General features: G+C 40.2%; 1 protein-coding gene across 1 annotated transcript in view; it reads right to left on the bottom strand.

The window, feature by feature from the left end:
* Positions 1-1,393: 1,393 nt before the first annotated feature.
* Positions 1,394-25,857, bottom strand: part of LOC144261996 (elongin-A-like) — a 34,238-nt gene continuing 9,774 nt past the window's right edge. The window contains exons 2-11 of the mRNA XM_077811582.1: positions 21,695-21,751; positions 18,670-18,782; positions 12,059-12,770; positions 10,469-10,568; positions 9,266-9,430; positions 8,543-8,640; positions 6,428-6,608; positions 5,755-5,878; positions 1,711-1,844; positions 1,394-1,583 (exon numbers count right to left, since the gene is read on the bottom strand). Coding sequence (XP_077667708.1) covers positions 1,522-1,583; positions 1,711-1,844; positions 5,755-5,878; positions 6,428-6,608; positions 8,543-8,640; positions 9,266-9,430; positions 10,469-10,568; positions 12,059-12,770; positions 18,670-18,782; positions 21,695-21,751 — 1,746 coding nt within the window. The 3' untranslated portion in view covers positions 1,394-1,521. The remainder of the gene's footprint in view (positions 1,584-1,710; positions 1,845-5,754; positions 5,879-6,427; positions 6,609-8,542; positions 8,641-9,265; positions 9,431-10,468; positions 10,569-12,058; positions 12,771-18,669; positions 18,783-21,694; positions 21,752-25,857) is intronic.

The raw sequence follows: 25,857 nt of genomic DNA, 5'->3' as shown, positions 1-25,857 counted from the left end.
AGAAACTGGTTTAGAAATAGATTATGTATGCACTATGAGCTAGGGGTATGATTTCCTCTGCTCACATGCACATACCCACACTAAGGCCTGGTCTACACTAGGGGGGGTGTAGTGAATTATGTAGCTGAAGTCGACATACTTAGACCTACTCACCGCGGTGTCTTCACTGCGGTGAGTTGACTGCTGCCGCTCCACTGTCAACGGGAGAGCGCTCAGGAGTCGATTTATCCACCCTCGCTGGATCGATCGCTGACCACTGAGTAGTATAGATGTACCCTAGCTCTCACGGACAGCACTGGCTTAGCCATGCTGAATATAAACCCACCTGAAACTGGTGGGTACGTACTTGGCACAAATAAGCTCTGCCTCTGCTGCTGGCACCCATGCTACCATTGCTGCACTTCTATTGATACTTGCACTAGCTTCGCTCCTCCAACTTCAAACCATAGACCCCAGCAGAAACCAACACATCTTTCAACTAGATGTTTTTCTTGGGTTTAAAGTAGCAAGTCTCATGACAGCTCCAACTCCAGACACTTCACTCCCCATGCTGAGGCTGTTGGGGTTGCCAGAATTCCTGCAAGCTCCTCAAGCACCATCCCTAACAAATGGTACAAGCTCAAGTCTTCTAGTTCTCTGCTCTTGCTGTAGGTCCTTTGTGTGTTTAAAGGGCAGTATTACAATGGAACTAATTCCTATTATTTTTCATGACACACAGGTCCAGATGAAAACTAAAGCGGTTATCCCAAAACTGGAAAGTTGCAATTTTACACAGAAAAAGCAGACACATTTCACACAAAAAAATTTAGAAATTCCTTTTTCCCCAAGAATACTTTTGATAGAAAGTGTTCTACCAGCCATAGCTGGGACACTCTTCATCTGTCCATGCAACATCAAAATGCAAGTTATTTTTAATAGTACTTTTTGGGGCAAGGAGCAGCACTAATCATTTCCTCTGAGTTACCCATTTACTATCTCTATATTTCATGCAAGTCTAACCTTGCACATTTTCCAGAGATGTTTAGAAGCTACCAAAAGATTTTACTGTGCAGCATTCAAGACTATAATGGAATTTGGTCTACTTAAGTTTTTATTTTAAACAAATAGAAAAATGGGATAAATATTTTAAGTTCTGCATCAGTCACTGATGAAAAATAATGAAGTTCATATACAAGTCTTCATAATCTACAAAGGTCATTTATGAAATCGGCATGAACTTCCTTGGCTACAGATTGTTGATACTATTAGACTCCTGTGAAGTTGCCTTATTTCAATTCACTTTTGCTAATTTGTTCATGGATACAAAGGAGTGAGCAGGGGGTTGGGGATAGGGGAATAAAGGATTTAGATTTTATTCTAAATCACAAACCACTGTGTGCATTCTGCCACTTTATTTCATTGAAGAGACTATTTTAACTGAATGCAGGTTATATTCACAATTCACTAATTTATATTACATAGACATAGCATAGAATATGCAAATGTTAACATAAGTTTAAATCAGATATGCAAGATCCTGTTTTATCGTGGTCCAACTCTATTCTTGAATGCTTTCAAAGATTTTCTCATCATTGGTGCAATTTCTTCAAAGAAAAACATTTTAGTTAGGATTATAGTTGTATAATACTCAAACTCAAAGTGACTTTAAAAGTAATACAATTAACGATATTATCAGCCAAATAGTAAAGGAATTATTCTGCAGCTACTTACTTTTGACAGTTTTTTTTATATCCTGACTTACTCCACTTGAGTAAGTGCTGGAGCTTCCATTTGTTACATTGCTAGTGGTTGCGTTTTGGCTTGGTGAGGTGTTATTTCGGTCTCTGCTTTCTGGATTCTTTGTTCTATTAAAATAACCAAAATGGGGAGGGGGAGGGGGAGAGAAGAGAAGAAGAGTTCAGCTTAAAAACCTCACGGGATTTAAGTCATTAATACTAACCTGTTTAAACAACACAAACACAAACACCTTAAGATTATGAAACAGAATTTTCAGAAAAAAAGTCAGATCATATTGTTTGCAATAATCTGACCTACCTTGTCTTCAAGGGATTATAAGAACCATATTTTAACAGGAATGTGTTTCATCAGTACTTCATTCTTTCACCCACATTTATTTTCCACTCAAAGTTAATGGTAAATACAGGTAAAACCAATCACACTTCAATGACCACAGTTTATGTCAGACTGTGCAAAGATATTTAGCAACAGAATCACTTATGGCTTGTCATTAAGTCCTTTAGAACTAGTGCTTCAATTTATCATTCTTACAGTTTTTTGAATTTGGTTTTTTGCAGGTACTTAGTTAAAAGCAACTGTACACAAGTAACCCTATGCACTAGAAAGGTCAGTCCACAATGCTAAATGAAAGCTTTCCCTTTAGTGCCACTTTCTTACCAGCACCAACTTTAAATCAGTTTCAAATGTTAGACAACCTACAGAACAGATGCTTATTTTTTAGGCTGAAACCAATATGTTGCTAGAAAGGATATAAAAATAGAAAACTCAATAATAATGAGGGATTTCAACTATCCCCATATTCACTGGGTACACGTCACAAGCAAATAAAAGTTTGACACTATAAATGACTGCTTCTTGGAACAATTAGTTAGTCCTGGAACACACAAGGGGAGAGGCAATTCTTGATTTAGTCCTAAGTGCAGCACAGGATCTAGTCCAAAAAGTGAATATAGCCAAACTGCTTCGTAATAGCAACCACAATATAATTAAATTTAACATCAGGGCGGAGCGGAGTGTGGGGAAGAGGGAACACCAAATAAGCTCACTGCAATAGCATTCAACTTCAGAAAGGGGAACTATACAAAAATGAGGAAACTAGTTAAATGGACATTAAAATGTACAGGCACCATTGTGAAATGCCTGCAAGCCGCAGAGAAACTTAAAAAAAAAGCCATAATAGAGGCTCAAAATTAAATGTACATCCCAAATTATAAAACAGAGGACCAAAAATGTACTTCCATCATTAAAGTCAAAGAAGTGGTTATAGGCAAAAAGGCATCCTTTAAAAATTGGAATTTAAATCCTACTGAGGAAAAGAGCAAGGAGTATAAACTCTGGAAAATCAAAGTATAATTACACAGGACCAAAAAAAGCATTTGCAGAACAACTAGCCAAAGACCCAAAAATTAATTGAAATTTGTTTAAGTACATCAGAAGCAGGAAGCCTGCCAAACAATCAATGGGGCAACTGGATAATCAAGATTTTGAAGGAACACTCAAGGAAGATAAGGCAACTGCAGGTAAGCTAAATGAACTCTTTGGATTAGTCTTCACTACAGAGGATGTGAGGGGGATTACCACACCTGACCATTCTTTTTAGGTGACAAATCTGAGGAACTGTCCCACATTGAGGTATCAATAGAGGTGGTTTTGGAACAAACTGATACATGTAACTGTAATAAGTCACTAGGACCAGATGGTATTCACCCAAGAGTTCTGAAGGAATTAAATTGTGAAATTGCAGAACTACTAACTGGTATCTAACCTATCACTTTAATCAGCTTCTGTACCAGATGACTGGAGGACAGCTAACATGACGCCAATTTTTAAAAACAGTTCCAGAGGTAGTCCTTGCAATTACAGGCCAGTAAGCCTGACTTCAGTACTCGGCAAATTGATTGAAACTATAGGAAAGAACAGAATTATCACACAGATTAATATAGGAGATGTTGGGGAAGAGTCAATTATGGCTTTTGTAAAGGGAAAACATGCCTCACTAATCCATTAGAATTCTCTGAGTGGGGAGTCAAACATGGGGATTAGGTTGGCCTAGTGGATCTAGTGTACTTGTTCTTTCAGACAAGGTCCCTCCCCAAAAGCTTTTAAGCAAACTAAGCAGTCATGGGATAAGAGGGAAGGGCCTCTAATGAATCAGTAACTGGTTAAAAGAGAAAACAAAGGGTAGGAATAAATGGTCAGTTTTCAGAATGGAGAGAGGTAAATAGTGATGTCCCCCAGGAGTCTCTATTGGGACCAGTACTGTTGAACATGTTGATAAGTGATCTGGAGAAAGGGGTAAACAGTGAGGTGGCAAAATTTGCCGATACAAGAACTATTCAAGATAGTTCAGTCCAAAGCAGAGTGTGAAGAGCTACAAAGGGATCTCACAAAACTGGGTGACTGGGCAACAAAATTGAATTTCATCTGCCATGTTGATAAGTGCAAAGTAATGCACATTGGAAAATATAATCCCCACTATACATATAAAATGATGGGGTCTAAATTAGCTGTTAACACTTAAGAAAGATCTTGGAGTCATTGCAGATAGTTCTCTGAAAATATCTGCTCAATGTGCAGCAGGAGTCAATAAAAGTTAACAATATTTGAAACCATTAGAAAAATGATAGACAGAAAAATATATTGCCTCTATATAAATCAATGGTACGTCACTTTGAATACTGCCTGCAGTTTTGGTCACCCCATCAAAAAAAAGATATTAAAAATGAAAAAATTACAGAGAAGGGCAACAAAAATCATCAGGGGTATGAAACAGCTTCTATCAGAGGAGAGATTAAAAGGACTGGGATTTTTCAGTTTGGAAAAGAGATTATTAAGAGGGGATATGTTAGAGGTCTATTAAATCGTGACTGGTGTAGAGAAAGTAAGTGTTATTTACTCCTTCACATAACACAACCACCATGGGTCACCCAATGAAATTAATAGACAGCAAGTTTAAAAACCAAACATAAAGAAGTACTTCCTCACACTAGGCACAGTCAACCTGTGGAATTTGTTGCTAAGGGATGTTGTGAAAGCCAACACTATAACAAGGTTCAGAAAAGAATTAGACAAATTCCTGGAGAATAGGTCCGTCTATGTCTATTAGCTAAGATGGTCAGAGATGCAAACTCATGCTCTGAGTGTCCCTGATTGCTAGAAGCTAGGAATAGGATCATTTGATTGCCCGTTCTGTTCATTCCCTCTGAAGTACCTGGCATTGGCCACTGTTGGAGGACAGGATACTGGGCAAGATGGATGATTGGTCTGATCCAGTATGGCCGTTCTTATGTTTCTATTGACAAAAACCCTGGTTTCTTATAAATATAATGCAATAATACATAAAGAACATTTAATTGGGGAAAATTGAGCTATTGTCATATTGACATCCATCTGACAACAGTATTAGTCATTCATCCAGGTCAGAAACCGAAATATAAGGCCCATGGAGCAAAACGTAGAGTTGCAGAAAATCATCTTTGAAGGATCCTGTTTCCACTCCTTCAGTGATGAAAACAGTCCATCCCTACTGATTGGTAGTTCCAGACATTCCCTTAGCTACCAAAACAGCAACCTGTAGTCAAGGGCATCAACATCTGCTGTGGTCCAGCATAAATCAGAGCTGCCAGCTGAGTTAGCTTTATAACAGGAGATCACTTATGATTATTATGTAGGGTCATAACATAAAAGGAAGTTTGGACTCTATACAGAATATCAGGTAACACCAATGTGATCTGCAAAGAACAGACCCACTCTCCAGCTAGAGGAAGGGTGACCTCAGCACTGGAGTTTGAGGGAAAGGGATGAAGTTGGGGCACACTGCAGACACAATTCCTAAAATATAAGTTTATATTTCCTGTAGTTGAAATACTAAACAAAAAAACCACACACACCCCAAGCAATAGTTACAGTTTAGTTGCATTCTTTCATACAAAGGTTTTGCTGGTAACATTCATTTACTGACATGACCAGCATGAAGTCATCCAATATCAAATCACGGTGCAGCAACAGCGTACTTACTTGCCCTTTTCAACAGGGTGCAGCTGAATAATAGGTCCAGCTGTCCCATAGATCTCTTGCTGCCGCCGAACATTTCTGGGTGGTTTTGCCACACTGTGTATGTAAGCCAGTTTAACCTGTCGCCCTAACACAGAAACAAGGGGAAGGGCGTTTTTAAAGTTAAATATCAAACTTGACTCTTTCCAAGACAAGAAAAAAAACATTAAGATAACGATTGTGTGGCAATGTGATTTCCAACATTTAATGAAAAATGTTAAATATAAGAAAACAGTGAAAGGTTTACAAAACTTTACATCAAGGTACCCACTGAACAAGGACAAAGTAATATTACAGAACGTGCACACCTTTCTTCACAGAGACAGTGTCTGGGATGGCTCTAGTGATGGCCCATACAATACAGGAAACAGACAGCCTTGGCTCCCGAGCTCTAAACCATCGAGATCAGACATGGTCTAAAGCATGAATCAGTTACATGAATGAATCTTGTGTGCAATCTTTAAAAGCATTTGAACGCAAAGGAATAGCAATCACCTCTCCCTGAGATGAGTTTTTATTAACATTCAGTGCAATTAAAATAAAAGTCACTAAATCCCACACATTGCATTTCTGAAAATTAGAAAATTGGGAAGGGGGGGTGGTATTCAAGGAAAAGTTACCTGTAGACTTTACTTACCTTTAGGTTTCTCAGACTGAGCTGAAATAATGTTTTTCGTGAGGGTCTTCAGTTTTTCTTCTCTCTGACTGAAGAGCCGCACGTACATTTCACGCCATGACTCATATTCCAGGAGATGCTCGTTTTTAAAATCCTTTTGGCAGTGTTTCTTCCACAAATGATCAGACTCTTCTATAAATGTCTTGGTTTGAAGCAAAAAGGTATTTAACAACACTTAAAGACTTATGGTAAAATTTTCAAGAGCACCTATGGGACTTAGGCACCTAACTCCTATAGATGTTTAATGATAGTTTAGGATCCTAAGTCACCTAGGCACTTTTGAAAATGTTATCCTCCGTTTCAAGACTGAGGAGCAAGCCAAAGGAACTCTAGTAAACATCTCTTCCCACCATGTGCCATAATATTCAGAAGCCTAACAAGCCACATTCAGCAACATCTAATGTATCCATTGGTCAAAGATTAGATTAGGTTTCATTATACTGTAGACAAAGACGGTTATTAGTCAAAATTTTCAAACTTCAGTGCCTAAATCTAGGCACCTAAAGAAGCATGGCCTGATTTTCCAAGAGTACTAAGTATCCACAAATCCAGTTCAGAAATAGTATCATGTAATTGAAGCCCTTTCACCATACACACATGTAGAAGAGGGCAGAGTTGAGGTTATTGCAGCAAATTTAGCTTTGACATTTCCTGATTTGCGTGCTTCATTCTGCAGCCTTAACTATTTTTCTCTTGGGAATACATAGATGATTGAAATAGCTGGAACACATGAGAGTATTTGAAATTGGTTCTGTCTCCTTCCTTTTTTTATTTTAGGGGCAGAAGTAAATGTGTGTCCTATGCTGGCTTCCCTGATTCACCACTAGTAACTCCCCTGGTACTTCAGATCCTGGACATACAGTGAAGAAGCCAGGAGGCACGATAATGACAGTAAGACTAAGAAATCACAGTGATGGGTGATTAGGGTAGACTGTACAGATTCTCTTAACAGCTATAAGGAAGCCAGGGAAAGAACCTTTATTCCCTGCATGGTTCCAAGCTAAGACTAATAAAAGCAGGCTGCTTGCATCCTCATTCCCTTTTACTACCAATGGCTTCTCCAGCTAATAACCTCCCCAACTCACTCCAAACAGGTCAGTGTAGGAGTCTAGTTCCCCCTCCTCTCAGCTCTCACAGCTGTCTCTGTAGCAATGTGGAACTGTGTGGGAAGAGGCAGCTATCTAGTGCAGTGTCCTAATCTGTCAGATCCCCTTCTGCTTGGTCTGTCACAGTAGTATAAACAGACCCCAGTCCCTGCCTTCAACCAGGAGTTAAAGCAGGAGCTGGGAAAATGAAAATATAATAAAAACTATATTAAAACTATCCCAGAAACAAACGGTGGTCGTTCATTTAATTTTAAACTTCAAGCTAAGAGCCCATTCTTGTCCCCTGGACCTCAACAGGTACCAAGTTTCATCTGAAGTTTTGTTTTGAGCCCTTTCATGTTAACACTGCCAATGCCCTTTTTAACTTTCCCTTGGTGTAGAGAGGACATTTGTCCAGTGGGAGTAAAACAGTTTGAGGCTATGGTCTGCTCAATGGAGCGATGAAGGAGTTTAATCAGTAAAGGGCTAACTTCACTAGGAAAAAAGTAGAATATTGTAGGCAAGGACAAAGATAATTAGTGATGGGGGATAAAATTGAAGTTAATAGAACTCTACACATATTAGAATTAAAAAGTAAAAGGTCAAGGCAGAAGACAGGGAGGGTGACTGTAGTAAGTTATGTTTTGCCTTTTAAAAATATTCACCCCTTCTTCCAGCCCTTTGTGTGTTGTCAATTTGGATTACAAATGTTTTGATGCAGGGACCTGTCCAAGCACACATTATGTAAAGCATGTACCACACTTCTAGATGCTAATAAATATTCTTTACAGAGTTTAACTCCTAACAACTGTAGACAAAAAGTCCTACTATATAGAGGGTCTGATCAGTTTGTGAACTAGCCACTGGGTTGGGGGAGGGGGGGTGATACTTCACAATTTCTACTTTGTAGTTTGATTTAGTGAAAGTTAATTCGATTTTGAGCAGAAGCAGTCATGAAATAGGTTAAGGCATTGAACAAGACAGACTTTACCGGATTGCACTCCTCTATTCGAAACAACTGCTCTGGTGTACAACGTGTTAGCACGGGCTCAAGAATTTCAAAGGGCACTCCTCCTACTTCATGTAGTGCTACAAAGCAAAACAATATTTTAAGTATCCCACCTATATGTGCCCAATAAGATTCACCACTTACCCAACAAAAGATATAGGATTATTTTAATATATACCAGCAGAATATATGTTCTGAAGTCTGGACAACCTAAACTTGTAGATGAGCTGTTCTGTACTGACTATTAAAATGGTAGTCTGAGGAAACATAGTAGGCATCCTTGTCTACCCATTCCACCATCTCTACCCATTTTCTCTCTCTCTCTCTCTCACCCCCCGCTCGTCTGGATGCATTTTCTCACCCAGACACACACCAAAGCTCAGAATACTCACATGCCAATTAGATGCAAGGAGTGAATGTACATACCAAGTATTTTCTTGACAGTTCATCCCCAATTTATACCAAATACAGGTTTACCTCAGATTAAACATGAGACTAATAGCATCTAGACAGAAAAAAGCAAGAGGGCTTTTTTGGCTTTTGTTTCATGAGGTTTCTATTGCCATGGCATCAGACATCATAATGTAAAGTTGGAACTTCATAAGAAACTTAATTCTTCAATCACAAAAAATATGGTCTTACACTATTGAAAGCCTAGCACTATAATGCCACTCAGCCTGCTGAAACCCATATTAAAGTACTTACAATCAATGTTATTTTGAAGTATGCGGATGCACTGTTCATACAGGGTTAGCATCTTTGAAAGATAGACTGTTTTAGAGCCAGAGTAAACCTGCATTTTAGAGTTCAATCTCCGTCCTGTGAATTGATTTGCATCACTGCTTTGCTGGGGTACTTCTGCAACTGGTGCTACAGAAATTACAAACAAAACAAATCTCAAAAAAGCATTTTACCTATATACTCAGATTCATATTGCAGTTCTTTAAGGATGTTCAAAGCAATCTAGTTTCCTAAAGGCATATAATTAGCTAATTGAGAAACATGGCTGGTAGAAAAAACATGCAGTTCGTTTTTATTGCAATATAAAGTTCTATTACATCTATTCAGGACTTATGGACATTGTACGTGGAGCAAAAGTGTAGATTTAGTTTCAGCTGAGGCAATGAGTTTAAATGCCTTTTACCCATAGAAGCCAGAGTTCAAATGCTGACTTATACCACAAGTCAAAACACTCTGGTGATTTAGTTCTCGTAAACATTCGTCTAATTTACAAAAAATTGTATGATGGTTTGGTAAAATTAGTAGTTAAACTAAAGAAGCCAAGAGTTGTAACAGCACGGATATTTCAAGGCCAGAATGCAGTTTATCAGTAGAACTGTGCAGGGAAGCCCACACAGCATCCACCTGTACGTTCTCAGATCATATCATGCTCCACATTCAAGGAGTAGCATGTCTGTCAGTTATTATAAGGTTGTCACATCTGCAAGTTTCAGTATTTGTTTTATCCAAACAAGCCTGGTTAATAATACAGAGTGCTAGATTCTCCCCTACTAGGAGGTGCACAAGAGAACAATGAATAAATTGAGAAAAAAAGCCAGTGTGCCTGAAAGTACACTGGATCAATGTGGCATGCTCCCTCCCCTCAACAGCTTCTTCCACCCCATGGAAGACCCCCCCCTGCCATCTCTGTACGGTTTGAATTCCACAAGCATTGAAGGCCTTGTCGAAGTGGGTGGAACTGGGGAATTGGCTCCTGTATGCTACGTTCTCCCTTTAGAGTCTAGTGGATCCCCTATGTGGGAGCCAGTGCAGAAGATGAAGTGCTGCACTAGTACAAAACACTGGCATGTTCTTTGCGAGGGTGCAATACAGCCCACACTCACCAGGACTGCTTTGCTAACTGAGCTCATTTTAGTCTCATCTGTAACAGTCTTGCATATTACTTACCTTTGAACTCTGTAGAATATGGGGGAGAAGATAAGGATATCTCTGGCAGAAATTTAGGCAGTGGAGTATTAAGTAGCTCTTGGAGTGATGCTGTCTTGGCCTACATGCATTCAAGGAAACACTGTTACAATATCCCTAATTCTTATTGAAGATAAAGAATTCTTCAAATACATCAAATATTAAAGCAAAACCAAAAGGGTAACTGGACTTGTTGCTTTCTCACACTAAACATTACTTCACCATAACTATGAATTACTTTTCACTTTATCCATTCACTCATCACCAACACTATACTACATACAAAAACCCAATAGGTCACAGGTCCCTTGCTACAATCTGTGCACAAGGTGGGCTTAGAAATGAATCACAAGGGTGTAGTAAATGAGGCTTTCATCAATAGGATGCTGGTCCAAATCATTGGAGAAGTTGCAAGGTGGATAGTGAATGAGGGGACTGCAAAAAGAGAAGGGATGGTTGTATGGTTAGAGGACAGTTGAATACTGTCCTGGGGAGGCAGGGAAAGGGACCTTACACCTGCCTCTGCCATGGACTTCCTGCATTTTACTGGGCAAGACAATTAGTCAAAAGTTTTCACAGATGGCCACTAATTGTGTGTTCCTGCCCAACTTGAGGCACCAGGCTCCTGAGTTTTCTAAAGTGCCAAGTACGTACTACTGCACGTGAAGAATGGGAGCTGCATATGTTATATGGCGATACTCTTTTTTAAAAAGTTAGGCCCTGGGTATCTTCAGTGATTGGGCATATAACTTATCACTCAAGACTTTCTGCAAATTTTGGGCTTAGTCTCCCTAAGACTCATACCCCCATCTCTAAAAGTCTTCTACTCCCACTCAATGTTGTGAAGATAAATTGTTTTAATGATGAGAATCAGATATTTAGGATGAGTGCCATAAGAAAGCCCATGAGGAGTTCCACACTTATTTGGTGCCAGTTCTTGATGTTGTGCATTAAGTAAGGTATGGAGCTACCACACATTGAGGAAAAATTACTGTACAGCTACCTCATTACTTAACCAACTATCCTGTCCATAAGGCCCTGATTCAAGGAAACACTAAGTGCATCCCTACTCAGAAAAGCACTTCAACCGTGTGTTTCAATCCTATGGAATCCAAAGGGACTTCATGTTCTTAAAATTAAGCACATGTTTAAGGGATTTCATCAACAACACTTTCCTGAGTCAGGGCCTAAATAAGGCAGAGTCCTGTGGAAGAACAGTGTAATCTCATCATTAAAGACTATCATAATCCATATGCACAAGGAGGCACAATTAAGGTTTCAAGGGTAATCTCAAATCTGCAGTTTTATTATTTTGGCACTTGACTTTGCAATCTTAAACATTTAAACTTTTACTCATTATTTGATCCAAGAAACAAACTACAGTCCTATTTCTCTGGGTCAAAAATGATTCCCAATTATTAGTAACCACTTCGGTGTGTGGCTGATATGTCAAAGCCACGCAATCTAAGGTTTGAGTTAAAACATACGGAATTAAACTGCAAAATAAATTTGTTAATATATTAACTATTAAATTAGCACTTTATTTCATGTTAGCTTGACTAAATAGTTTACCTTTTTAGTGGGACTTTCTGACTGATCATCTTCTGATTTGGGTGGTTCTTCCTCGCTCTCTTTCATGACAGGGGATATGGAATTTTTCTGCGATAACGAGCAGTTTTTCTGTTCGCAGCCCTTGACGTTTTTTGACTGTTCACTTGTAGCGCAAGTCTTCCTCTTTCTTTTACTTGAAAATTGATCATAATTAAGATAGGATTCAAAAGACATAACAGGGGGCTCAAAGTCCTCATCACTGGGCAACTTTGGTTTGCTTTCCATACTAAGTGTTTGTTTTAATTTTCCTGGGTCCTCAGAGTTTCTCTGTTTGGAGAGATCCTTACAAGACCCTTTTGTTGGAAATAGATCTTTTTTGTTGGCTCTAGGAGAATGGTGCTTTTCTGAAGGTTTTTTGCTGGCAGCAGAGGTTGTTTCTTTGCAGTCACTTTTTGTGTTTTCAGGATTGATGTTTTGGGATGTATTTTTAGAACTACTGGAGCTATGTATTTTGCTTTCATGCCCTTTATAAGACTCTGTATCTTTACTTCTTTGCTTATTCTCTGTAAAACTATACTCCTTCTTCCATTTATCAGATGTGGGAGATCTTTTACAATCTAAGGCTTCAGATGTTTTTGTCTTGCCAGAGTGCTTATTCTCCTTACAAATTGATGTTTTTGTCTTGTCTTGTTCGTTCCTCTTGTCTGTGTTCTGTTTTTTCCCCTTGCGGTCACTGAAATACAAGACAGAACCAAAACAGACTCCAATTTAATGCTCAGTTACCAAGAGTGACCTTCAGACCTTTTACCAATGTTATTAGTAAAAGGGAACGTTTTAAAGTCACATGCAACATGCTTCAATGTTTGAGTTGTTTAAAAGTCTTCTAGAAAAGTAATGAAGACATTTGTATTGTTATGAGCTGGATGAAACTTTGTTATGAGTTGACTTCACATCTGTCAATCTCAGCAGGAGGTTAACTGTAAGTATAAGCCCCCCACCTAAAACAAAAAGAGGTGTGAATGTGCCCAGAGCTTTTGGCTGAGTATTGTTTTGGGTAGTGTATGTGTGAGAGTGAGAAGGGAGATCACACAAAGGGAGAAAAGACAAGTGAGGCAGTCAGGGAGGGGGAGAGAGAGGTTAGCCAAGAAAGCCAAGCAGGAGCCTCTAAGCAAACACTGGTTTCAGAGTAGCAGCCATGTTAGTCTATCCACAAAAAGAAAAGGAGGACTTGTGGCACCTTAGAGACTAACACATTTATTTGAGCATAAGCTTTCGTGAGCTGCACCCAAAGAAGTGAGCTGTAGCTCACGAAAGCTTATGCTCAAATAAATGTGTTAGTCTCTAAGGTGCCACAAGTCCTCCTTTTCTTTAAGCAAACACTGACAACTCCGAACAAAGCTAGTGCACGCACTTTTGGCTCTGGTGTTGGCTAAAGAGGCTTGGGAGCTGTAAATTAAGAAACTGCTCCTTTTGTTTTTGGTTCCTTCTGCATTCAGAGACACAGGACTTCATACGTGCCTTTTAAATAAAAAAGATTGCAAAGAAAATACCAGACTCCATCAATCTCTACTTCTAGCAGGAACATCCCCCAGGACCCCAAACTTTAACTAGTCGCTCAGTCAAAAAAGGGCAACAGAATTAATAACTTGGTTTTCTACCATGTAAAATTTTCACAAATCCAAGTGTTGGACTTGAAACACTTGTCGTCCCTTGAAGCAAAAACACTAGTTCCAGTACTGACAAAGCAGCCAAGTTCAATTTCAAAATCCAGGTAGTGCTCCTAAAAAAGGGACTTCTGAGAAAATACAAGTGTGAAAAATGGTGTGTGTGTCTTTAGAGTTTAGTAAATGCAGCTTTAGAAAACTGTGCACACCTGTTTTCCATTAGTGGGGCAACCGATATAGACAGGACTGCATGAAAGCAGTCTGAGCAGTGTCTACACTAGCGCTTACAACTGCACGGTTGTTGGAAAAGGAGTACAAACACATTTTAGTGACAGGGCCTACAGGGTCAGGTGTTTGATATGAAATATTTCCTTCAATCTATTAAGCACCTTTGATACATCCGGCTTTTCTTCCTTTTATTTGCCACTTCAGCAGCTAGAGTAAATCCTATCTGAAGGCACCCCACAATCTCTCAGCCCCTACAGATTGGCATGCCAGGAGCAGCAGCTATCAGCAGATGGCCAGATGCAGCACCTCTCTGCTTGTTCCCACGGCAGCAGATCTCCCTTAACAGCATGCTTTGTTAAACGTACCAGAAATCCTAGTGCTGTATAACTCTTCCACATTAGCACAGGGTCCCAGTGAAGCAGAATATGGGTCCAACCAACTAGCAACTGCTGCCACCAGAAAGTGAGAATAAGCAAGCCACACAATTGTTTCCCCAGCATGCTTCCTTCCAGAGAGGAACAGCAGCCAAGTATTTATTACCTATTTCAATATACACTGAATTCACCCCAGATTCTGGGCAGTTTAGTGATATTAAAAAAACATTCAATAGAAATTTAAGATGTAAAACTTACAGTTCAACTAATAATGTACCATGGATTTTTCCACAGCAAAAACAAACCACGAACAAACTACAGAATACCTCTCCCACCCTACCTGACCTACCTAACCCCAAATCTACTGGGACCTTCAGCTCTCAAGCTATCAGCTTCTCTCTGTCCCAAAAATATCAGGTAAGGAACTGTAAAGGGCCTAAAACACATCTGGCCTGATGAGGGCAGCAGTGGCTGTATCAAGGAGACGGAGATTATGTCTATTCAGTGGAGCTAGTGAACAGGAGCAGCAAACGCGAATTTTGCAAGGGAGCTCTCCAGGTGAAGGAGGAGTGTGACGTGACCCTTGGGGTGAGTTGTCTGTTGTGTGCTTGTGGCTGACTGTAGCATGTATTTATATACATACACATATATACACACATACATACATACACATATATACACACATACATACATACACACACATATATATAGTTGGTTGGGGGGGGGTCGAACAGGGGGGCAGGCCCATGTGCTGAGCCTAGAGGCCTGTTAGGAAAGGCTGAGAGCTTCTTAATGAGGCTTTGATCCCCTATCCCTTTAGGCTCCACTAACCAGGGGGCAGGGCTAATCAGGGAAACCAAGGGTTTAAAAAGGCAGCTCTTAAGAAACCATAGGAGCTAGTGAACAAGAGCAGCAAACAGTTTTGTGAGGGAGAGTGACACCCAGATACACCAAACATTATCCAAATCAGTAGTCACCAACCGGTCGATTGCGATCAACTGGTTGATCCTAGAGGATCTGCCAGTCGATTGTGATCTGTCTTAGCACAGCAGGGCTGCTGCTAAGACAGGCTCACTGTCTGCGCTGGCCCCATGCTGCTCCTGGAAGCACACTGCTCCTGTGTGCAAGCACCGACCCCGCAGCTCCCATTGGCCGGGAACGGGGAGCTGCGTCCAACAGGAGCTGTGGGGGCAGTGCTTACAGAGAGGGGCAGCACATGGAGCCCCCACCCCCCCAGGAGCCGCAGGGGCACCTTGGCCCCTTCCGGGAGCAGCATGGGGCCGGGGTAGGCAGGGAGCCTACCTCAGCAGCCACACTGCACCACCAATTGGGAGCCGCCAGCGGTAAGTGCTTACTGCTGGAGGCCACACCCTGAACCCCCTCCTGCATCCCAAACCAGCCCTGAGCCCCCTCCCAGAGCCAGCACCCATACCCCCTCCTGCACCCCACCTCCCAGAGCCAGCACCCTGTGCCTCCTCCTGCATCCCAACCCCCTGCCCCAGGCTCAGCCCAGAGCCCCCTCCCACCCTGCGAACCCCTCAGCTCCAGCCCAGAGCCTGCACCCCTTCCTGAACCCCAACTCCCTGCCCCAGCCTGGTAAAGTGAGGGTGGGGGAGAGAGTGATGGAAAGAGGAAGGGGAAATGGAGTGAGGAGGTGGGGCTTTGGGGAAGGGGCAAGGGCAGGATAGATCCTTGGTTGCCCTTACATTTAAAAAAAAGCGATCTTGGACGTAAAAAGGTTGGAGACCACTGCTCTAAATTTAGACCAATCAACATCCTACCCAGCCTCCTCCCAACCCCCCCAAAAAGCTGCAGGAGTAAAAAGAGTGCAGGTAGAAGCTCAGCAGCAGAATGGGGGCTATCTAGTTTATTGCACTGAACGCAGCATGAGCAGGTAGCACGTGTGTGCATTCAGTGTCTCTCAGAGAGACATAAGTTCTTTGGAGAGTAAGGGCTTGAGACCAGAGTGGCTGAACTGGAAGAGCTAAGGGAGACCAAGAGGTACATCGATGAGACATGTGGCGACACTGTAGAGTGGGGACAAAGTGTGGTCCCACTCCCAATCTGATAGCCTCTGTGCTGTTGAGGCAGATGAAAGTCTCAGGAAAGGAAAACAAACTGGAATGGAGGGAAATGATCCCATAGTTGGGATGCTCGGATGTCAGGGCATCCCCTTTCACTGAGGCTATTTCTCCAGAGGAGGGAATCCCAGATATTAGGAAGAGACAGGGAATAGTAATGGGGAGATTTGAGCGTAAGGAATACAGATAGCTGTGTTTGTGATAACTAGGAGAAGCACATGGTCAATTGCCTGCCAGGTGCAAAGGCTGCAGATCTCCCAAGATGTCTGAGTAGCATGGTGTGGTATTGCCACCCTTACTTCTGCGCCACTGCCAGAGGTGGGTCTGACTCAGCCCTGGGGCACCCTCAGTCCTGCCCCTCCTGAGCGCTTGGAGGTTAAAGGGGCCTTGGACTGGCTGGGGGGCGGGGAGGCACAGCGCCCCATGCAGCCCACCTGTAAGGCTGGCCCCTTCCTTTCCCCCAAAAAAGTGACCACCCTCCCACACCATGACACCCTCACTTCTGCATTGCTACTGGCAGTGGTGCTGCCTTCAGAGCTGGGTGCCTGGCCAGCAGCCACCACTCTCTGGCTGTCCAGCTCTGAAGGCAACAGCAGCGCAGAAGTGAGAGTGCTATGGCGACAGAACTTGTCACTTTTTGAGGGAGGGGCAGGGGCAGCCTTACAGGTGGGTGATGTGGGCAATACTGTGACCTCCCCCCCAACAGCCAGGTTTCACAAGGGAGACCAGATTTCACAGTCTGACATATTTTTCATGGCTGTGAATTTGGTAGGGCCCTACATATGAGCAGTGCTGGGGAGTGCCGTGGTCGTGGTACATGTAGGTACAGTGACATAGGAAAAGGTAGGAGAGGTCCTGGAGGCCAAATTTAGGCTGCTAGGTAAGAGATTAAAGTCAAGGACCTCCATAGTAGCATTCTCTGAAATGTTTCCAATTCCATGTGCAATCAGAGCTACAGGGTCTCAATGTGTGAATGAGACAATGGTGTAGAGAGCAGGGTTTGGGGTTTATTAGGAACTGGGGAGCCTTTGGAAAAAGGAGGTATGGAACAGCTTCCATATGAGGAGAAATTAAAAAAAAGACTATTTCAGCTTGGGAGACCACTAAGGGGGGGATAAAATAGAGATCTATAAAATCATGACTGGTGTGGAGTAAGTGAATAAGGAAGTGTTAGGTGAAGCTGTAAACACAAGAACCGGGGGCACCCAATGAAATTAATAGGCAGCAGGTTTAAAACAAAAAAAGTACTAATTAACACAACACAGTCAACTTGTGGAACTTGTTGCCAGGAGATGCTGAATCCAGTTTTGGCCTTCACAACAAAGAACTAGGTAAGTTCAAGGAGGATAGGTCCATCAGTGTCTATTAGCCAAGATGGTCAGGGATGCAACCCCATACACTGGGTGTCCCTGCTAGATGCTGGGATAGGACCACAGGGGATGGATCACTCAATAGCAGCCCTGTTCTGTTCATTCCCTTTGCATCATCAACACTGGCCATTGTTGCAAGACAGGATACTGGGCGAGATGGACCATAAGTCTAACCCAGTATGGCCGTTCTGATGCATTTGCTCTGTATGCAAGTGGGAATCAAAAGTCAGACAAAGAGGGAGAATTATATAGGAACCTCATATAACTAAGCCACGGTACCATTACAATGCCACAGTACTCAGAACAGTTTATAGTAAATGCCACTGAAGTCAGAACCAGCAAGTATCAGGAATGGCCCTCAAATACATTAACTTGGAGCTAACTTGAGATGCTTCACACATGCTCCACTTTTTTGTTCTTCTTGAGGAATATTTCATGTACGTTAATAAGCTTGAAGTTGTGAGGTTCCTCCTCTTCCTCTCTTGGAAGTAGCATGGTCAGGGAAAGGAAATCAAATGACTGGAGGTGTGATGAGGAAGGAACAACATTTAACCAAGTACCACCACATTAGCTCCCTTCCTGATCTGTACTTGCCACTTCCCTAAAGAATTAGACAATGATACCCATTCGCTGGATTAGTCCAGCCTTCATCAAATCCATGGGCTGAGGACGGGCTGTTTGTCTACAATTGGTCAAATAATTATTTGCAAACAATACTGTTGAAAGTTTTGGCAATATTTTACCAAATAGCATTCACAAACTAATCTTCCATTCTATCTACTCTATTTCCAAATATGAACTTTTCCTATCTGTCTTATCATGCTAATTTCATTATATAAAAAAACAGTCTGAACAGATAAAAATATTATATTGGACAACAATTTATCTCAAAATTAAAATTAGACTCTCACCTACCTTTCATTTTCTGGTGGAATAAGTTTTTTCCAGTGGTTTACCAGAGATTTAGCTATATTTCCAGCAGTGGCATGTTTCCTAAAACTGTTAACTGTTTTTCCTACTCCAGTTTCCTATTGGAGACAGTGCAAGGAGGACAAACACATGACCAACATCCCAAATATACTTTTTCTACTAACTAATTAAATTCACACAACAATAAGTTGGTAGTTGGAAAAATCCTTTGACAGATCACTCAGATCATAAAGATCATTTTTGTACCAGAAACAAATATTCCAAGGGAGCCAAAGCAAAACCACACGTTTATAACCCAAAATACTGAGTATTTGTAATGTGAGTATCTTGCTATATTTAAGTTTTATGAAACTTCAGCAGAGAAATTAAGTTACTTCTTATCCTTTAGTGGTCTAATTCTAGCAGTTCACTCACCTTGAACATTTTTGTCAGCCCTGTCTACACAGGCACAAAAAGCATCTCTCTCAATAGGATTGGGTTAGATTGATTGACACCCCGCTATTAATACTGACGTAGACAGAATTTAACACCTTTAAGATCATTTGAACTGGTTGTGTTGTAGCCAGACTTTATCCACACAGGCATTAAGGTATGTGTGAAGTTTTACTAGAATTAAACTATTTGAACTATTTCAATTGAAAAAACCTACACTTTTTTGCCCAGGTAGACTGGCCCTTGAAAACTAGACTGTTCAGGTTCATTTTCTGGGACTCAGTACAATTATTATTCATATTGCAGTCGTGCTTTGGGGCCCCAGCCATAGATCAGGACACCACTGTGTTAGGCACCACACAAACTGTCCTTGTCCTGAAGAGCCTGTGGTTGTGGCCACACAACATTGCAGGCGAATTTTCATCATGAGAGCATATCTATTTATATTTGGTTACATAGCCCCCTCTTTTTTAAAATGTACACAAAACACTAAAATGGTCCTTGTGACACTGAGCCAGAAAGGGTTAAACAACCACCAGGCTAAGTGACCTAAAGATCACCCTTTATGCACATATTAGGGAAGTACTGACATGGCAAACAGGGCCATTTCTTGTAGATTGTTATCAAAGCCATGTAAGTAGACTAAATCCTTTGAAACAAGTCTTTTTTGTAAGATAATTAGAAGTAATTACTTATTGTATTTGTCTGTGTTTACCTATATCTGTTAGAAGCCTCACAATGTGATTTCATTAGCTGGTAGATGATACACTTCTATTCCTGTATGTTACTATATTCTATTGATTCAGAGACCAAAAGGAATATTAGCAATTAGATGAAATGTGTGGTGTAATAATATCATCTTTATTTCTCTCTGAAGTTTGTAGTAAACTACCTGTGGATCTCTGAATGATTAATTGCCTTATGCTCATCAAGGCAACTAATTACCATATTCAACTTGGCTGTCTGGGTGGGAGCCCATGGTTGGATTGCTTTAGAGGAGCTGTATTTTGGCTTCTGGGTAACCCATAAGGTATTGCAGAAGCTGTTTTGTTGCTGGCTTGGTGAATCTAATTATTAGAATAAATCACCAATTTGGGGGATTGGCTGCCCCATTCTTTGGGGTTTGCCCTGATCAATCTCATTGAGGCCCCTCCAGCAACCATAGTAAGTCCTACACTAAGTTGACAGTTACCTCTTAAAGTTCTCTCCAGCTAAAGTGACAAGATATTCCTGTGACATCTGCAAATAAGAGTTATATGTGCTTTTCCTGCACAACCAGCTGTCCATCTGGCTGTTCAAAAAAATTATTTCACTTAACACAGAAGGGGCTTCAGTGACATCATCCAATACTTTTCAGCAATGCTTCCTACATGTATGATAGTTCCCAGTTTGCTTGAAATTCATACAAGAGAAGCTCTAGCTTTTCCTAGGATTAATGTTTGAAACATCTCAGGATATAACAGTACAATAAAATTATATAGAATCCTTAATTGTAACTATCACCCTCTTTTTCCACTTCACTTAAAGGATCCCAAATGGCCTGTCACATTATTATGAACAATGTCAGAGAACTTCAGTTAAATAAGTATCCCACAGTGCTTTCTGATTTTAAATTATCTAATCACTACGTGAAGGGGATTATTTTATCCAGTACTGAAGTGCAGCAACACTGCACACAGGTATGAGACAAAGTGAAGAATACTATATCCACATAGAACTGAATTTAGGCATGCAAGATGCCATGAGGAGATTTGGAAATTGGACAGGATACCTAAGAGAATACATTTCCTTTCGTGAAAAATATCAGGGCATCTTCACAGTCCACAGGTGGTTAGGACCTTGATATGCAGAACTCCGACACCAAGATGGAGAACTGGTTTACTAGTGACTGCAAGGAAGAAAAATGCCACCACCTAAATACCTAAACTATGCCCTATAACGCAAAGGCATACCTTGGAAGTCTCCCATATACGTACTGACACTCCTTATCACAGAAAATCTGATAGGATGTGAGATGTTTTGAAAAATAAAATACTAGCAGAACCAAGAGCATCATTAACCTGTGACTACTAGGATGCTTGTTCTAACTGCAGAATCACAATTAAAAAGGGATTTTGTGTTCCTTGGAGGAATGGAAGAATAATCACGGATCTAAAAATATGAAGTGGTCATGTTTGTTTCATCTTAGGTACAGAATCAAAGCACCAGCACATGTAAATATAAAATATAATTGTGTGAGCACACAAACCTACTCCATCATATTGGCACAGAGGCCACTGCACTTGGAGGAAAACCCAACCAGCCCGGGATTCTGTTCTCTGGATACTCAGTAGAAGAGCCTAATATTGTCACTATATGCCATGCTGCCATATTTGCTAGACAAGGCAAAGTGCCTCTGGGTGGTTTTTGGGAAAAGACTCCATGGTCCCATATAATTTTTTATATTAAAAATGATTTGGGATTAGGATTCAGGATTGCAAGGTGCAGTAACTTTCCTGGCTTCTATGGTCGCAAATCACTGAAGATGCCACAGATAACTTCATAGATGAAGGCTTTCAGCACACAATTTGTCACTTACCACTAGAATGTCCAGTGAAATATCCAAATCCTGAAGTCCCTTAAGTGCTTTTATAATCTGGAAGAAAACATTATGTCAGTCTACAAGTAACATTTCATGAATTTTCTCCTATTATTCTTACCCTCTCCTTGTAACGGAGATGCCACTTGAAGAATTCCTATCCTAACCTCTAAATTGATACTTGGCAATCTCAGTGTGTTTATTAGGTTAGAAGTGCACATACTAACTCAGAAAAAATAAAAGCAGCCCTGTGCTCCCAAGTATATATGAGAACATGGAAGAGAATTTCAGATTAAATATCTCTTCCACTTACTTCCTTAGTTTTGTGTTTCTGACATTCCAATCTTCTTCGACTGGTATATTTGATCTTGGTTGAGTAACTTCTATTTTACTGAGAGTTAGCAGTTTTGGCCTATTGATTACGAACTCTATTCTGTTGCCCCTTGAATAATCTTTCCAGCCAAGGACAAGTTTGGCAAGTTTAGCTGTACAGCTCCATAGAAGTATTTCAGCTGCACCCTCCAATTTAGAAGGTATACACAAAAGTCCAGTAAATATCAGTGGCATCACTGTAGAAATGAGGCCAAACGAGATCCTACAATAGAGACTATTTGCATATTCATCACCACACCTGGCTTGGAGATCTCCAGTCACTGATACAGAGTGTGTCATATGCCAGAGTAGTAAGTTTCCCACTAGATCTCCCCATATGCAAATTACTGACTCTTCCTCAATCAGACAGGGGCACAAAATTACAAAACTCCCTTTTAATTCAAAGGAAATGTAGCCTGAGTTAAAGGTAGGATAAGGCTCCAAGTTTTTATTCCAAGTTATTGTTTCTTTTTAGGAAGAGGGAGAGCCATTGTTATTCTGTTTCACATGCACATAGCATATCAGCCCTGTTCTGAATCCAAATATTTTTCATTGGCATGCAAAGCAGAAAAAACCCCACAGCTTGATTTTCAGATAATAAACTGAGCTTCTTGTCAATTCTGGCCCAAAAACCCCAAAACTTTGTTTAGACTTGCAAAAAAGAACAAAAAAAATATTATTTTAAGCAATTTGATAATACAACTCACAAAAGTATCATTCTCAGAGTCACTTTGCTAGCCATAACCACACTTTAAAAACAACCTCCCTGCCCTTCCCTTTCCAAAGGCCTTTTTTCTTGTACTATATTATACCTGTGAGGAAAGAATTAATGATGGACTCCAAGCACAAGCTTCAAATCTATGCTTTTAACTCATCCAAAGTTTGGGAGTATTTGAGCTATCCTTTTAGTCATGCCCATCTCTACAGGCAGCAGATTACAAGAGGATTTTGCCAGGAACATGTACAGGTGCATAGATCATGAGGTAAGGTTCAGAACCTGTTGGCAGTAGCAGACCCTTGTATGTGAACTATAGATTAGCTGACATTTATAGTTTTAGATTAAATGTGGCTACTCAAACCCTGTCTCACATTTTATGGGCTTTTTAGCTACTCTTGTACCAGCAAAGTTACTATACACAAAAGACTAGCAAAAAATATTGTGTCTGGTTTTTTCCTCCTTTGATTTTACTTTGTGCATAGTCAGTTTCATTCCGTCTCCTGTATACTGTCAGTCTCCCTGTCTGCATGGATCTTTTATACAGTAAAAAGGGGGAAACATTTTAAAAGAAAATAAGTACACTTGTAAAACCACGAGTTGGTAGAGGGACTCAGACTGGCATAGTACCTGAAGTTGTTACTTTACATTTTTTTTTTTAAAAAAAAAAGTGATTTCAAGATTAGTGTCCCTTTAAAGGACTATAAATTTCCTGTATGTAATTCTAAAATTGCAAAAGCAAACTGAAGTTTTAATTAAATAATTAACAATAGGGCTTCCGGGAGCCAACAGAAGCAGCATCATATATAAAAGACTCTAATTTTGTAAGTGTGTATGTAGTTTGTATCTCAAAAGGTGACAATAGTATTTTTCCTTACAATACCCCATCCCCAGTGCTTGGCCTGATTACCATTCATTTAGTAGATCAAACAGGTAGATCAAACAGTTACAGAGTTGAACTTAGATTAGTTCTCTTCCCTAAGTAACCCATCAAAAAAATCTGATGCACCAGTGGTTACAAAGTAAGGCATTTGTTCATAGGCCTTCACTCAAAATTATTAGAAATGAAGTTAGCGATATTTAAAAATATAAATATATATTATATATAGTTTCTCTAATCAGTATATAAAAGTAAATTGCATAGCACCACTATTTCTTTTAAATTTATTTTAAGAGTCAAAAGAAGGACATAGCTCAGACATTTAGCCATATAAGATGACTGGACACTCAAACTAGAACTTATTCCTCAAACTTTGTAAAGGAAAGGTCTTCAGAGTCAAACCTAGAGTCATGGTAAAATTAAGTGTTTCGATCACTAAGAACAGAAAAGGAAGAGTTTAAAGACAGTTCAATTTTTTATAGACTTCTGAAAAGTAATTTGGTTTTGTGAATTAACTTATCACAAAGGATCTACAGTAAGATTTCAGGGAATACATATTGTATTATCGGCAACGTCAACATCAAATCTATTGGACACACCACTTCAAAACCAGCAGACCAATGTACCACAAGTGCATGTAGATGGCAAGCAATTCTGATAACATACCAACATATTTTAATAGGAGATTTAAAAGTTCTCATCCCCAATAGAGTTACTATACCAGGGCTGCAATATCAATTTTGCTTCCTTGAAATACAGGATACAATTAGGAAGTTAACACAAGAACCAACCAATTGCATTAAAAAAATCTAAACTAAAAGAATAAATCAGATTCCCTGACAATCCTTTTTATGGAAAGCACCTCCTGTTCACTAGAAAGCATGGGACGGCTGAGTCTGCAGTGAGATCAGTCACTATGTATGGGAATACCAGAGGACAGACAGCTCCATTTACTTTGTACTATAAATGGGCAACGTAAATGCCAGCAGCGAGTCTAGCAATAAAAAAAAATGGCTGACCTCACACTCCAATACAGGAGAGTGCAAAGCATGAACAGTGACAGCAACACACACGGATGCAACCGTTCCTGTCTCATTTAGGAGCCAAACATTCATACAGGTATGACCAAAGAAGAAGAAAATGTAGCTTATTGAACAAGCCTGTAGTTTCTGAGCTGTCATCTGAAGAAATTTGCTATCTAGTTTGCCAGACAGCTTTTATTTCAGCTTTTTCTTAAAATCTGATTTTTACCTAAGTAACCATGATTCAATGCCTATCAACATATGGCCTTTGCCAAAATTAGAGCATACAACAAAGCATAATAAAAATACACTTAAACTTTTCATTTGACAGCCTCAGAGCTCTCCACGATCATGAATTTAGTTCCAGAATACTCCTTTGGTATTTCTTTATGTAAAGCAAACTAAGGCAGAGAAATTAAGTGATTTGCCCAATATCTCAGAGTTATTAGCAGGTCTTCAAATAAAATCTGAAGGTCCTAGTTTCTCTGCTTTGCTCTAACAGCTATGAGAATGCAAATTATGGCCTAACTATACTTCACTCATGGGACTGTACTCAAAAATTGATGTAGTTTTTCCCATAAATATTTTATTTTATAGAATGTTATTCCCTCCACTGTTTGTTATAAAATAGCTTAAAGGTTTTATCTTTACAAAGTGACATTAGCTACATTCTTATGGAAAGTCCCATACAATTTGATAGCGATCTACAGAAATTCTTTTTTAAAAAAACCTATAGAAGGTAAAGAAAGCCTATCAATAAAAAAAATAAAGTTATTTCCTAATTATCTGTATTATGGCAGCACAAGAGGCACCAAACCAAGATGACTGTACAGTGCCTAGAACAATCACAAGTAAGGGATAGGGGAAGGGACTAAGATCTTACAATTTAACTAGTGAAGACAAAGGGAAGGACAAATGGTTGAGACATATGGCCAGAATGACGGTTGGCAAAAGTCATACTAGTTCCATGATTTTCTTTCTGGCTTTTGTGGCATGTTTTTTAAATGAATTTTCGAATCGGAGATAGAATAACTGGGGAAAGTGGGAGGAGGATGTGTTAGCAAGAGCAACAGTGGAAAAGAAAGGAAGAGAAAAGGAACATTGGATGTGTAGAGAAGAGAGACAAGAAAAGCTGGTGAAGAGCTTGAAAGACAAAGACAGCAGAGGGGCAGTA

Source organism: Eretmochelys imbricata, chromosome 3 (genome assembly GCF_965152235.1).
Source record: "Eretmochelys imbricata isolate rEreImb1 chromosome 3, rEreImb1.hap1, whole genome shotgun sequence".
NCBI classification, from domain to species: Eukaryota; Metazoa; Chordata; order Testudines; family Cheloniidae; genus Eretmochelys; species Eretmochelys imbricata.
The sequence above is the reverse complement of the archived record's forward strand: the minus strand, read 5'-3'. Positions and strand labels throughout refer to the sequence as shown.